The 15,787-nt window shown below is 39.2% G+C and overlaps 1 protein-coding gene across 1 annotated transcript; it reads right to left on the bottom strand.

The window, feature by feature from the left end:
* Positions 1-793: 793 nt before the first annotated feature.
* On the bottom strand, positions 794-14,964 carry LOC137265547 (uncharacterized). The gene is made up of 12 exons (XM_067800965.1): positions 14,899-14,964; positions 14,702-14,792; positions 10,525-10,741; positions 9,132-9,182; positions 5,695-5,739; positions 5,249-5,335; positions 4,784-4,820; positions 3,354-3,421; positions 2,381-2,440; positions 2,066-2,120; positions 1,812-1,901; positions 794-1,222 (listed from the first exon to the last, which is right to left on the bottom strand). The coding sequence occupies exons 1-11, from the start codon at positions 14,942-14,944 to the stop codon at positions 1,825-1,827; spliced, it is 834 nt and encodes a 277-aa protein (XP_067657066.1). The 5' UTR covers positions 14,945-14,964; the 3' UTR covers positions 794-1,222; positions 1,812-1,824.
* Between the last annotated feature and the right edge of the window lie 823 nt (positions 14,965-15,787).

Genomic DNA, 15,787 nt, shown 5'->3' with positions numbered 1-15,787 from the left:
CTAAGTACTGGTGACATGTCTACCTGATATAATCATACAAGATTGTAGTGGGGTACCCAAGTAGGTAATACTGTGGTTGTCACACCGAAGAGCCAGGTTCAATTCCCTATGTGGGCACAATGCCAGAAACCAATTTCATGTGTCCTTGGTCGTGATCTTGCTGGGATTGTGCGAAAATGAATAAATCCTACATCACTTATTTTCATGAAAGTAAATTTAATTTCAATGTAGAAACCAATTTCTGGTGTCCTTGGCTGTGATATTGCTGGGATTTTGCGAAAATGCATAAATCCTATATCACTTATTCTCATGAAAGTAAATTTAATTTCAATGTTCGCCTCTTCCTGTACGTATGGCACTCACTGGACTCTCTATACATACAAAACTAAGGTGGTGACTCTTGTGGAGTCCATGTGATACATCATGACAGTATGTAGACACAATACACGGGACACACAGGGATAGAGCTACAGCACTGTGTAACATTATTTCCAAATTCCAAGTGCATAGTTGAACAAAGCAGTCTTCAGAATTCCACATACATTACAAAATGGAATGAACGTATTTGAAGGTAACAAATGTTTTCCTCACTGGATGCCAGAAGTGGCGTTACGGAAATTGAAATACCACTGAAGTTGCAGTTTCAGAAACACACATTCTTGTTAGCCTTTATGCATTGAAACGCAACACAACAAATGCAAAAGAATTTGGTGAAAATGAATTTTCCTGTAACGTTTACACAAACATGTCCTATATTTTGTATATATTTGTGCTACAATTAAAATTAGTGTTATTTCTTGTTTTTATAAAAAATAAATCAATCAAAACCAAGTCTGAGTGTCAACAAAGAAGTCCAGGTTCTCAAACGCCATACTTTACAACCAGTGCAGTTGAATAAGAAAATAACACTCTCCATCTAACATCACAAAAATAGACCTTCACATGGCACATGATTAAAATTAGCGTATGATGTAATCAGTCGTGTCAGGGTTTCACAACGATTTCAAAGTTCACACAGTTCAACAGTTCAACAAGTGCACTGAAACCATGGCAACACAACTGAATATCTAGTGACCTTGGCAACACAACTGAAGTGCAATGTAACCATGGTTACACACAACTGAAACGATTCGTAATGTCCAACTTGTGCAGGTCACTCACAGAGTCTTCAACAGGTGTCTTGACCATCTCAGTCATTCATTTTAAAAACTAGTAACAAAATCTGAAACAGAAATTAATATGGAAGATTAATCTAAAGCACCACAACTTGAGGTTCTGAGACAATAAAATATATATTATCTTGAGTGAGTGTGGCTTAACACTGCTTTTGGCAATATTCAACCAACGTCATGGAATGGTCTTCACACCTTGTAGCTATGCATGGAATCGAACACGTCTTTGGCATGGTGAGCCAACACTAACCACCACAGGCAGGGTCAGTATTGGGACATCAAGATAGGCAGGGTTGGTACTGGGACATCCTGGCAGGAAGGGTCAGTATTGGCACATCAAGACAGACACAGCCAGTTTTAGGACATCAAGATAGCCAGGGTCAGACTTGAACATCAACACAGGATGGGTCAGTATTGGGACATCAAGACAGGCAGGGTCAGTATTGGGACATCAAAACAGGCAGGGCCAGTATTGGGACATCAAAACAGGCAGGGCCAGTATTGGGACATCAAAACAGGCAGGGCCAGTATTGGGACATCAAGATAGGCAGGGTCAGAATTGAGACATCAAGACAGGCAGGGCCAGTATCGGGACAAGACAGCATTCATTAGGGTCTACTGTGACAAACATTCACATACATTCACGGCAGCTTCACTCAAGGTCATCCATGCTCCTGATGTGTTTGGTCAACCATTTCATCATCCCGAACATCCGAACCCGCTTCCTCCCTGCAACATAAACAATGCAAAGATTGATGCCATGTTCTCACCAGGATTTTCTTAACACTAAGTGAGTTTTGTGGTATATAACAGAACACACTTCACAGTGCAAAAGAGAAATATTCTTGACAACAGAGTATAATTTCACGGAAAAGATTTAAAGGAATAATTACCAAATATCTTTTGTAGTTCTTCATCACAAACCATAAATTGCTTATTCTTTGGATCCTGAAACACAAGCCATAGGAGAGAGTGAGTTCATATGTAATGTCACATCGGCAATACGTCAGCCATACTTAGCACATATAGATCTACAAAACATGGTATATACTCAACAAAGCACCACAAATAAATTTCTATTGAATCTGACCAAACATAAACATCTGAAAAATGTTCATGTTCCAGGAAAATACTCTGTCATTTTCTGACACAAAGGAAGCTTGACAAAGAGCGGTATGTTAACGGTGGATGCTGGTAAACTGCTGTACCTGAAGTTCTCTCTCCCTCATCACCTCCCACATCCTCCTCACAATTTCATGTCGAGACAACTGCAACACAAAACATGTAAATCAGAAACATTTGAGCACCAATGGGGATATGTTTGACATTTGCGTTAATTAATGCCACCGTCAGCAATTTCCCAGCTGTGTGACCGCAAGTGTGGACAAGACAATCCACCTATCAACAGCAAGTAATGATCTAAGCAACTGGGATACGATGACATGTGGCAAACAAGTCAGCGATCCTGACCACCTGATCCCATTAGTCGCCTCTTACAACAAACAGGGGGTGCTAAAGACCAATTCTAACCCCAATCTTCACAAAGCAGTGGATAAGTAACAGATTTGCACAGGAAAACAAGACAAACAGAAGTTTGATCGGTCTTCAAATGTGATTTATCCAAATTTTCTGCTACAAACAAACTGGTGCCAACAATGACTGCATGTACACACACTTTATTGTGAAAAGATGACGAAATGTGGCATTCGGAGGATCAAAAATGATCAAAATTTGATTGAAAGAAGGATTACAAGTTATTATTGATTATAAAAACCATATTTTTGATTAGTCATAATTTTGTTGCTTCAGTATAACAGACTTGTTAGTAAACTAACATTAAATTTGATGAATATTCATGAACAAAAATGTGCTCAACAGCCTGAAGAATGTGTGCATTGTCCTCATAGTTTTATTTTCATCATTACAATAAATATTACTATAATCTCTCCAAGAATAAGTTTTACATCTATTGTGAATGTAACGAGATATATGATAAATAGTTCCCATATAAATAAACAGAATAATTACAAAAACATTAAATAGAAAAAAAAAACTGGGAAAAACACTGAAAAATTGTTGATTACAATAACAATGTATACATTTCAATTATTACTAATAATCGTTAATAACAAGTCCTATGATAAGCAGTAGTGGATTATGACAGCAGTACACTTGTCCTACCTGATCCTGTCCAATGACTGTAGCCAGCTCTGGAGAGAGCTGACACGGCTTGCTGTACATGGACGTTCCTGAAGGGAGAGTGAGAGAATTCATGTATTGATGCAAGTACTGCACGAAAAAACCATGACCCCCCCTCTTTGGCCTCTGTGTCTCTGTTCCCCCTAGTGTGCTCACAGCACTGAGTTACTATTGTTTTATGCTGTTTATTAGGGCTGGACGGATCACCTACATTTCCCGACGTGGGTAATGAGTTACACCCTTATACTTGTCTCATTATGATCATGAGACCAATACATAAAACAATGCATTGCATTATTATTTCATGAATAAAGGGTTGTATTGTCTTTGAAGATTTTGACATAATTTCAGTCACTTCTTTGGAATATTGTAAATGGTTATGATGGAGAAAAAAAACTCGAAATTTTAGCCTCTGAGCTGCAGAATATATTCCCATTTCTTGATGTCAGAAATTAACATTACAGGTATCTGTGTAGGGTAATAGGGGGTGAGGTATCCAGGTAGAACATATGGAGCCGTCTCAGCCCTACTGTGGGGTATCCAGGTAGAACATATGGAGCCGTCTCAGCCCTACTGTGGTGTTTCCAGGTAGAACATATGGAGCCGTCTCAGCCCTACTGTGGGGTATCCAGGTAGAACATATGGAGCCGTCTCAGCCCTACTGTGGGGTATCCAGGTAGAACATATGGAGCCGTCTCAGCCCTACTGTGGGGTATCCAGGTTGGGTAAGGTATATGGGTAGGTTAACAGGGTAACAAGGGGTGGGGTAACGATGTAGAACATTTGCACCATCCCAGCTCTACTGTTGGGTACCTGGGTAGAACATTTAGACACATCCCAGCCCTATTTTGGGGTGTCTGGGTAGGGCAACATGGCATGGAGAAAGCAATTAGAACATTTGGATCCGGCCCAGCCCTACTGTAGGGTATCCGGGTAGGGTAGGGTTACATGGGGTGGGGTACCTGCGTAGAACACTTGGACCTGTCCTAGTGCTACTGTGGGGTCTGGGGTAGCCATGTAGAACATTTGCACCTGCCCCAACCCTACTGCAGGGTATCCAGGTAGGGTTACAAGGAACAGGGTACTTGGGTAGGATATTTGGGCCCAGTCCTACTTTGGGGTATCTGGGTAGGGTAATAGGGGGTGGGGTACTCAGGTAGAACATTTGGACCTGTCCCAGCTCTACTGTTTATGTACTATTTCAGTCATACCCTGGCAAGTTAAACCAGAAGTGGGCTTCAGAGCAGTGTACGCTTGAATCAGACTGGAGCGTCGCCATGATGGCTGCACTCCTCATCACCCAGAGGAAAAGCACCATCCATGTTAGTTAATAACCTTATGACAAATGATCATGTAACTCTTCTGTACAGGTGAGCTCAAAAGGAAGAAAGAAAACCAACTGAAAATAATACCTTTCCTTTCTTTTTTCTCTTTGGGTTTCCTTGGGGCCTGTGAACAACAATATTAAACATTCACCGAGTGATGGATCATGCAAGATGTTTAGGTACATATTAATTCCTGGTTAATAAAAGAAAAAAAAAGAAAGAGTACTGGACTTGAAGAAGCATTTTTGCTTCTAGTTAAAAACATTGCAGAAACAAAACTGAACGCTTTAACCACTTACTGGTCTGTTGCCAGCTTATTTCAAAGTATGTGCTGGGTTAGAGTTCAATCCATTTGAAAGGACATCAACGGGTTCTCATTTGAAATTTCACGAGTATGATCTCCATATTTGGTAATACCACACAATGCCTCTTGGAAAAGTTACAAAAATCATGAAAAAGCTTCAATGCCGTTTGCGTGAAACAAACTTTCGAATTGTTTAGGCAGAAACACAACACAGAAAGATTTGATTCGGGTATGCCATCTGTACTTACTGCTGTTTTTTTCTGTGGCCGCCGCCGGGTCCTGAGATTCATCTCCTCCTCCTGCTGCAGCTGTTTGGCCAGTACCTCATCGTCCACCTGACATGAACACGGACAGAGTGAGTGTGGGTTTATGCCACTTTTGGCAATATTCCAGCAATATCATGGTTGGGGACACCAGAAATGGGCTTCTCATGTTGTACCCATTAAAGGTGTGAAGATATAGAAAATTTACGATACTATGTGTATCACGATATCTTGGAACGATACGATTCGATTCGATGCACTTCACGATATGTTGTTTTTAGTTATTTACTTTAAAAACATATATTTTTATGTCAAGTAGTAAGGCTACTCGACGTCGACCGCTCCTAATGAGAAGGAAGCATCTGTTTTGGAGAGTCAGGGGTAATTGATCCATTCACTAGTGAATAATGACATCGGCAATGGAGGCTTACCTCATCCTCATCATCTGATAAAGTGTTGTCTGACTTCTTCTTGGGCTGAAAATACAAAGTTTACAGAATAGTCACACGTCACATTCCATATAAGGGGATGAGTTAATGGGTTTAGCTTTTAGCAACATTCCAGCAACATCAAGGCAAAGGAGACCACAAAAGGGCTTTACACATTGTGCCTATGTAGGGAAATGAACCCAGGTCTTCTGAGTGATGAGCTAACACCTAGACCACTACGCTACTTCACTGTCCTGACAGGGGAAGAAATACCATCAAGAGACAAAGGTCTGCATGAAACTTTTCAACCTACACTGCATATTTTCAAAACTTCTCTGATCTCATGTTTTGCACTTTCCCTTGAAGTGGAAACAACCAGAAACTGTTTCCAACCTCATTAACAACTGGAGCATCGATCAATTTGGAAGGGACTGAAGTTCTGGAACTGATCACATCTTAGCCACAGCAGAGTTGATGGCCACAAGATAAGTCCTTAAGGTGGAACTACAGTGAAAGCTGTCAAGACCAGCATCTGTCCACAAATGGTCCAATCTGGCATGTTGTCATCACCAGCATAAACCTCAATCCCATCCACAGCTTGTACATTTATCATCAGTTCTACAATGCAGCACATTGTCAAACCTGGACTGTTTCTTCAGTCCCAATGAGTGCAGGTTTAGATAGTTTCCACTGTATCGGTTCTTTTGAAACAGGAAGATGCTGTACATACTCAGACACTGTCTGTGACACAGCAGCAGTTGGGGAAGAAACGCCATGCAACTAGACACAATTTCCCGACAACTTCCACTTGTTTACCTCAGAGTGAACGAGTGGATGTACAATGAGATCACCTTAGCAACTCTAAGAGTAATCTTTAGCTTGGAGAGATCCTTGAGAACCTATAGACGTGTAAAACATGAAGATGTATAATCGATGGATCTGTGGAGTTTGGGTGGATCAGCAAGTCATCTGTTTGAGGAAGCACCAAAAGATTTTGATCTGGGAGACTTGAGTGTTTTCTGGAAGAACTGGTCACCAGCCAAAATCAGATGGATGTCTTGGCTGATCGAAGCCTCTGTAGTGTTGAAGGAGGCCTGTTGGAAGGAATGCGTAAGTATTTGGCTCTCCAAGGATATCATGAGAGCGTCATGATACCATGCTAGAGAATCTATGATTGAAGATACAACATCAGCAGATCCAGCTGAGGACTGATGGTCCTTAGTCAAAACAATGGTTCAAGGATTCTTAATCTGCAGAAAAGGAAGAACAAACACTTTAAGTGGTCACAGCTACAATTATCCCTTTAGATTAAGAGACTGAGCAGATGTTCTTGCTACTGGCCAAGTGCCCTTGCCAAGGCATGACCATCTTGCTCAAACAAGTGTCAATCTCTTAACAAATGAACTGAAGTCACTGAGCTGGAAGTAGTTCTGTCTTGATAGTGTAGTCAAGAATACATGATGCCATTTAGGAAATGAGGTGTTATATTTGGGACTACTCTTTCTTAGTAAAGTACAGGTTCCAGTACTCTTGTGGGGTTGTATTCCATCGAGAATTCGAACACAACCCACACCCTGCCATCTAACCCACTCAGCTGCTTCCTTGAAGTATTTGTAGAGAATTGATGCAAAACCTCTGAAACACTGTGCTCATGGAGACACACCAAAGTACTGAGAATGTACCTATAGCATAGGGGTGAAATTGCATACCATGGTATAATTAGAACCACATTCTTTCACCTTCAGATCAAAAATATTTACGTTTGATTTTTGAACCATCACTTCTACATGCATTTAGTCATAAAATGACAGTTTTTTCATTGATAAACTATATAAAAGAGTTGATTCTTTTCCCAATGGTTCAAGTTTGCTTGAATTTTCTGCATTACGATCATGCATGAAATGGACTGAACAGAAGACCTTGTACCGCAATATACCATACCATGGTAAAAGCTACCGTATCAACCCTCATGAGTAGTTTTCTGTTACTTCACCCATCCATGCGAACACTGTCCACATGATCACTTACTCATTCCAGACTCGGAGGTAATTATCGGAACATACAAAAATCTACACAATTTCAATACCTTGTGGACCATAATAAAACAGTAAGGACCAAGACAATTTATTGAAGGTGGTCCCTTGGACCCTACCTTTTTTAAGTCACAGTAAAGCCCTGTGGTAGATATACTTCCTGTAAGTTGAATACTCATGTCAATAATATCACCTACAGAAGTCCAGTTTTAATTCTGTTGCTCCTCATAACATGGCTACTGTCATCTCAAGCCTTTCAAGAACAGGTTGAACATGGCTAACCAATTCTGCACGAAGACACTGTACTTTAAGTAAGTGGAATCCCAAACACAAGAAATGTTATGGGTGATCTAGTTTTGAGTAACAGCACCGTCCTGAATGAGACTTGGTTCCAGGTTGTTTCTCTCCATGGTAGGAGAACAAGGGAAAGAGCATAACATGAGACTGGATACATATGGTTGAATACAGGATGAGGTTACAAAACCTGAAATGTCAGTGACGTATAGAATATGTCACATGAAAACTAAATGCCTGAATTAAGTTGGTATCCATAACAGTTTGTGCAAAACAATTTCATACTCTCTAACATGCTTTTGATCTTGATTTCCGATACTTTTAAGTGTCTACATATGTATCATTGTCAGTAGAGTATTGCAAAATAATTCAATTGGGTAATCAAGCAGTCTAAGTAAACTTAGTCTCAGTACTTTTTGTTACACTCCACCACTGAGTCAAACAAAACCTAGCAGGAGGTTGCAGCAGGTAACCTTTGAGCGACCCATGACCATCCAATCAAACGTGAGAAGGCTAAACGGATTTAATCAATCAGACAACAGCTATTGTTTTGGGTCTGGCGGGACTTAAATCTGCATAAAACACAGTGACAGGTATTTGACCTGCAGTGTACATACATATGGCTTTCTGATGACATGGTTACCATTAGCTAACATCTGACATCCTTGAACAAGCTGGCATCCTTGAATATTGACAAAATTGCTATTTTCAGTGACTGTTTACTCACTGTTGACAGTAAATGTAGCGTGTTTCAAGTGCATTACCCAGTAGAGATCATATGGAAAATATCATTTTCATGTGCAAATATTGTGAATGAGAACAGCTGCATTTTGGTGTAAAGTTATGCAAGACTTCACCAATTTTCACTTATTTTTATCATTTACAAAATAATCTTTTCAACACTACAAATTTGTTTTTACACTACATCAGTTCATGTGGAAACATTTCCTTCCAAAAGTATAGAACATTTTGCAAAATTTAGTTTAGAACAGTTGCTTGAAGTAAGTGGCTCTATTTACTCAAGCACAGATGCTAAGGGATGGGAAGTATATATTCTTTAAACATTGGATGTATTTGGGCATGCATGCAATTTTGCTCCTAGCATCACTGTACCTGTGGCTTCTTTTCAACCTTCTTCTTCTTTATCACTGGCACAGGTTCAGGCTGTAACAGACAAGTGTCTTCATACAAAACATAATCGAGAAATGTTTCACCACTTCAATGTCTTCATGTGTAGTTATCATACAAAAAAATGTCTACCTGGTTATTATACGTTGTATGCTTCTCTTGAACCGGTAAGTGAGGAAAAGTAGCTACAAAGAAGTGAACGCCAGACCTTATTACCCGAGGCGATGCATACAACAGATTTAACTTACCGCCATATTAAATGAACAAAATATCATTTTATTTTATTTGGAAGATTGCGATCACATGTAAACAGAATGGCATCTGCCTCTTGACTAGATTTTTAAAAACCAGTGACACATATCCTACGAGCTTAAAACTGTTATAAAAATAATTAATTTATAAATAAAGTTTAAGCTGAGTTTGCAAAACGATTCAATGAACAAAATATTCATAAAAAGCAGATGGTGAAAATCTGTGAAAGAAATGTCTACACAGTAAACTCAAAGACAGCTAATCAAACGTTTTCAAACAACAGGCACTGCATGCATTATTTATATTATGACCTTCTATGACTGTTAGTGATATGTACAGTTTCTCGGCAGTTACCGTGGCAGCAGGTAATATTTTTATCAGTTGTCACCCTCCTTGGAGAAGGGACATGGAAACTTGTTGAGATGATGTTTGTTGTTCAACAACCTACACTGTTATACTAGAGCAACATAAAAATGATGACTTGTAACAAAATGGCTTTGGATGTTGCTTACATTAACATTAATTACAAGTTGGTCTCAATTAGCATCAATTTGTTACACCATAAGGATTTGCTTGAGCAACCTATACATGTTGTAACAGAAAACATAGGGGATTTGGTGGCTGGTTTAGCCGACTTGGCTGGTACATGTCAGCGAATCCCTGTTTTGAACATAAATGCTCATGACATCAATAACTGGATTGTTCAGCTTGAAGTTTTACCCACCAACAGGTTGGGTTGGGTTGGATTGAGATGTTGTTCATCACCATACTCAGTAATATTCCAGGTTCATGATGATGGTTTGTAAATCCAGTGTTTAACAGCATGGGCATCAATCTAGGCAATCGGCATACGATGACATGACATTATGTCAAATAAGTTAGCTAGTCTGACAACCCGATCTTGTTAGTCTCCTCTTACGACAAGCATGGGTTACTAAAGATCAATTCTAACCCAGATCTTCATGGGTCAAACCACCAACTGTCACAAAGCTGCAAAATGATGAGTGTGGCATCAAACTTAAACATTGTCACAAGACACAATATTTTCAAGGCCTCATGTTATGGAATAAAGCTGGATTGATGTATATTTCCTGTATATCATCTGCAATTTCATAAATAAACTTACTGCATCGAACGATGAATCAGAGTTTTCTCCCATGTCTTCTGCATCACTCGTGTCTTTTTCTGCTCGGCCATTTTGTGTTAAGTGATCATTGCCTTTTGATTTGATGCTGGTGGTTTTCTTTGACTTGGACTTGGGTTCTTCTTCTTCCTTGTCACTCTCTTCCTCTTCCTGTCCTTCCGTAATCATCTTCATGGTCAATTCATCGATTTCCTGCTTCCTGTGTAACAAGAACTTAACTGCATACATGTTCGATATAGTGGAAGCTCACAAAACTGGCAGCCCTCCAATCCAGCATGCCCCCAATATCGGCACTAGAATCTGGTCCTGGCAGAAGCTGTTAATTCATGATCACCTATATGCCCTCTAATCCAGCATCAGACTATTCCTTATTTTGCACAGCAAAGATAGCCCAACTGACTGTTTGCAGTTGTACACAAATTAACACTCTCTAAACTGGCATTCAGTATCTTGTCTCCATGCTGATTGGCTGGACATGTATTAGCAACACAAAGGATTAGTCTTGTATTTTCTGATGATATCGTTACTGATGAATAAAGAATGTGATGACTATCAGCCAGTTTTATTTATTGAGTCATATTTTATAGCACATGGAAGACCATTCTCAGGCTGAAAAGTTCCCAAACCTGCCACACCCTCTATACCTAACCTGCCACGCCCTCTATACCTGCATTTATTGCTGGCTTTGATGGCTTCCACTGTTCTTTAATTTCAAGCTATATGACAAAAGTCATGTTAATAGTGAGTGAGTGAAGTTAGTCTTACACCACACTCAGCAATATTCCAGGTATATGGCGGCAGTCTGTAAATAATAGAGTCTGGACCAGACAATCCAGTAATCAACAACATGAGCATCGATCCGCGCAATTGGGAATCAATGACATGTGTCGACCAAGTCAGCGAGTCTGACCACCAGATCCTGGTAGTCGCCTCTTACGACAAGCATAGTCGCCTTTTATGGCAAGCATGGGTTGCTGAAGGCCTAGTCTACTGGTATACAATGTCACAATCAACCTGATTCCCCAATCCTATTAGTTGCCTCTTACAACAAGCATGGTTTGCTAGAGACCAATTCTGACCTGGATCTTCACAAGCGGACAGTTATTTAACACTTCATCCTGAACAGTATTTCATGTTTGTTAGTTTGAAGTCAAAATATGTGATGCTCCAGTAGCTTTACTGCCCACTGACCACAAGTTTTTATGTTAGATTCCAAATTTATTCATTTCAATGTATAAACTGTTCCTGTCATGATATGGCTAAAACAATGCATTTGCGACATTAAAGGGGCACTGATGCGGAGCAATTTCCGTGGACTGGTGTAAACTTTTGTTATTGTTTTTCTCCCGTGTGTACCCGGATGATATCCCAGAATTCGTGACTGGTTCGTGACGTCTGCTGCGCAGTCCGTAAGCGCAATTGATAGTTTAATTATAGACAGATCAACTGAGGTGAAGTCATTTTTACTTCATTCCAAATGTATTATGAAAACAAATGAAACACTTTGAAGGTTAATCATCTGCCCGTGGCAGAAATGGTAAAAAAACTATTAGGACGGAAAACGTCTCTATATTTTGTTTCATAACCCTAGTTAGTTTATTGTCATACTTGTATGATTCTGAAAATTAATAAAAGAACACACGATCTGCTTATACTCATAGTAAATTTCTAACATAACAGCAACATTTATACATTGTATAGAATGCCAATGTGGATCCTATTTCACACACATACGCGATCTAGTGTTTTTTTTCTGTCATACAGATTCTGCTGAATGCTACAACAAATAAATTAAAACAAAATGCAAAAAAATGAATGTAAAACAGACTAATTTTATAGCAACGATGTCAGGCTACTACCTTGTTCAGGAATGTATCCATCAATATCCACGTAAAAGAAATCGTATTCCATTCATCTGCAGCTGGTAAGTAATCCTGCTCTGTGTCGCGTGTCTTACAACTACGTCTTTCGTTGGTGAAAACCAGATAAACCTCTGATTGGTCTCCCAAGATAGCACACCTGGCAACTAATTGTATGATGTCCACTATTCTAAGTAATTTAGTTAACCAATAATGAGCAATCAATCAATCAACGCAAGGGTGGTTAATTCTTTGAAGGGAGGATGTTGTTTTTGCACTTACACTTTACGACAGGGTGTAGTCATCTACACACACTGCCTTTTGACAAATCCGCTAAAAGATAAAAGTAATTAATCAATCAGTGAGTTATCGGTTAATCCTTTGATCGATGTTTGTTTTTGTAACTTAGTTGATAAACCCTCTTGCATCACTTACATGCACATATTACATAACATACAATACATTTGCCATTACAGACCATAATTTATAATGTATTTACTAAAGACAGGAGAAATGCCAAATGGGAACCTTTGTTGAGTAACCGAAGTTGTGTTACTACTAATTATACCTGTTATAAATTCATGAATTGACCATAAAGAGAATGATGACAAATAACACGTGTAGGTTTACACCACCAAACGCGAGTTACAGCAAGGAAGATGTAATCTCTGTGTCGCATGCAGCCTGAAAACACTTATGGGCCGAAACTGTTTTGAGGATACCAACGGAATTTCGTTACATAAGGAATACACACGGGCATTTGCTGTGTACTTGGGTAAATAGGTGAAATAAGGGTTTTTTACGTAAGAAAATGTTCAAATTTCTCTACCAAAGGCAAAGTCATCGTTTTTTGTTTACGAATTCAAATAAATCAACTATGTGTTTTTATTATCATAAATAATAAACCATTGTAGCTACCATAGCTACCAAAATTTTCGTAAGATATTTGCTATCACAGCTGAACCAACACTCAGAATTACCTAAATATAAAGCTTTGCAATCTTCCGTACTGAAACAAATGGCTACGTGCCTGTAGACATCATATTTTCATGTAACATGATTAAATATCAGGTTAAAAACACTGAAATAGGATCAAATTGGATCAGTAACTATACCATCCAAGCATCCGAAAAGAACTACACTGCTGGGATATTTGGTTACGATCAAACAAGGAATACCATGGATATTTTTAAAGAAATGGCATATGATGGGCATCCGGCCTCCCGACTGTTTAGGTGAAGAAATTCTGCTAATATGGACAGGAGCCCAGTTCCTTTGTCCGTCACGGTCGAAGGCGCGGGCGCTGACCAATTTGCGGTTTGACTTCGTAATTAGACCGTTGGCGAGAAACATTATTCGCTCCGCATCAGTGCCCCTTTAAGCATGACCTCAAGCCGTAACTTTGAGTATTCATGCCAACACGAAAGAATTTTGCTGAAAAATATGAACCGAATGTGCCCCTAGGCCTGTTATAGTACTGAACCAAAATTAGGTATTCTGAACTATATGAAATCAATCAAGTGAAGTGGTGATTCTGCTACTCCTCAAAACATGGCTACTGTCATCTCAAGCCTTTCAAAAACAGGTGGAGCACGGCTAACCAATGATGTTTTCCTTTCAACTTGCATAACTTTCCACACAGATCTTCATTTATAGTCATCACAATTTCATGAAAACTATCAATTCCCAGTTATGAAAGATAATTAGAGTGAATATATTGTGGATAAAACATTATCTAAAGCACTGAGTAATAAAAAACACATTGGATATGCACTGAAAATTCCACTTTAACATAAAAATTCAAGAGTCAAAGTGACACTTTTAGGATTTTGGTTTTCAGCCATTTCAGCATGATACTGTAAATAGGTATCCCAATGTGTATGCAGACCCCCACCTCACCCCGCCCCCCACCATCTAAATTACTTGCATCATTGAAGCCAATACAACAGTTAAAGGTGCATACAAAAGAAGAGCATGTCACAGTTTTCATAGAAAGAAAACAATAACGGGACAATAAACATATGTCTTGATATCTTTAACATGGTAATATCTATTCAACTACAGAAACAGTTTCATCCGTACAGGTCGACAATAAACAGTCGCCATAGCGAGAATCTAAAAGTAAACACATGCGGTTTCGCGACATCGCCCATCCGGTTCTCACGTGGTGACAACAAAATGTTTGTTTTGATTCCGTCCAGTGTAAGCAACTCGTGTGCAATAGAATCTTCCATCGCCACAAACTTATTTTTAGTTTTATTCAACTATTCGTTCATGTCCACTTTTTTTGAACGAATTACCTTTGTGTGAGGTCGATTCCGAACGTTTCTTCCAATTTTCGCCGAACTTTCTTCGCCGACAAAGAGTCGAGGTCGGCATCTTTCAAAATGTCTGAAAATTTAAATGGCAGAATATACATCCAAATAATACACATTACTTGTTGATTCAATAACTTTGACTTTGTGTTCTCAAGCAAAACCTCAGCTGCATATCTTACTTTTAATGGCTTTCTTCAAATCTGCTGTTTTCACCGAAGCCGCCATGATGCTGATTCGAACCAAGGGACGTTACTCTAAATCTTTGTTAAAGACCTTTTATCATCGTGGACCAGTCCGATCAGAGTTCGAACGACAGAAGAGAAACAATTCGCAACATGGGCCGGACAAACCGTGTATGTCTGGATTCGATTTTGATTATGGTTGATTTACACCACGTTCACTTGTGGGTGGCCTTTTGGGGTTCATTCGATTTGCATCAGTGAGTAAAATAACTTCTGTAACACAGGTTTATAGTTTATGAAAACGTGAAGGGAAGACTGTTTTGGTATTGATAAGAACTTATTGTTTAGAATCTACTGCATAAAGCGACGTTTCGGTTGATATTCGTACACCGTTATGGGGATAAAAGTGATAAAATCGAGTAATGAGAAGAATACATACTATGTTGTGACTAGCAGCAGATTACTGATTACCAGTTGACTGGATTGTATACCCCTGTTGCAGCCCTACATTCATACTATTTTCTTATGTATCGACACCACAATTTCACTTTGTATATATAAAAACGTATGTGTGTTCTCTCATACCACTTTGTATGTAGTCGAAACCCTTGAACCCCTCCTCTGGATCTGCTGTAAATTATCACATAACTTCTGTTTGAACATAGATATGAAAGCCTTTGAATTTCCATGATTGTGACTTTAACCTTACTAGCCCATGATATCCCCCCCCCCACACACACACACACCCACTAATCAAGTGCCTTATGCATCATGTAGGACTGATATGGTAATCTAATTTTGAGTAACTACCACAAGTGACACCAGTACTTAATAACCTTTGTTGTGTACACACGCTGTAATGGATGCCTACCACATTCTCCTAGAA

The sequence above is a fragment of the Haliotis asinina genome, chromosome 15 (genome assembly GCF_037392515.1).
Source record: "Haliotis asinina isolate JCU_RB_2024 chromosome 15, JCU_Hal_asi_v2, whole genome shotgun sequence".
In the NCBI taxonomy this organism is placed as follows: Eukaryota; Metazoa; Mollusca; class Gastropoda; order Lepetellida; family Haliotidae; genus Haliotis; species Haliotis asinina.
Note: the sequence above shows the minus strand (reverse complement) of the source record. Positions and strands in the feature narration are given on the sequence as shown.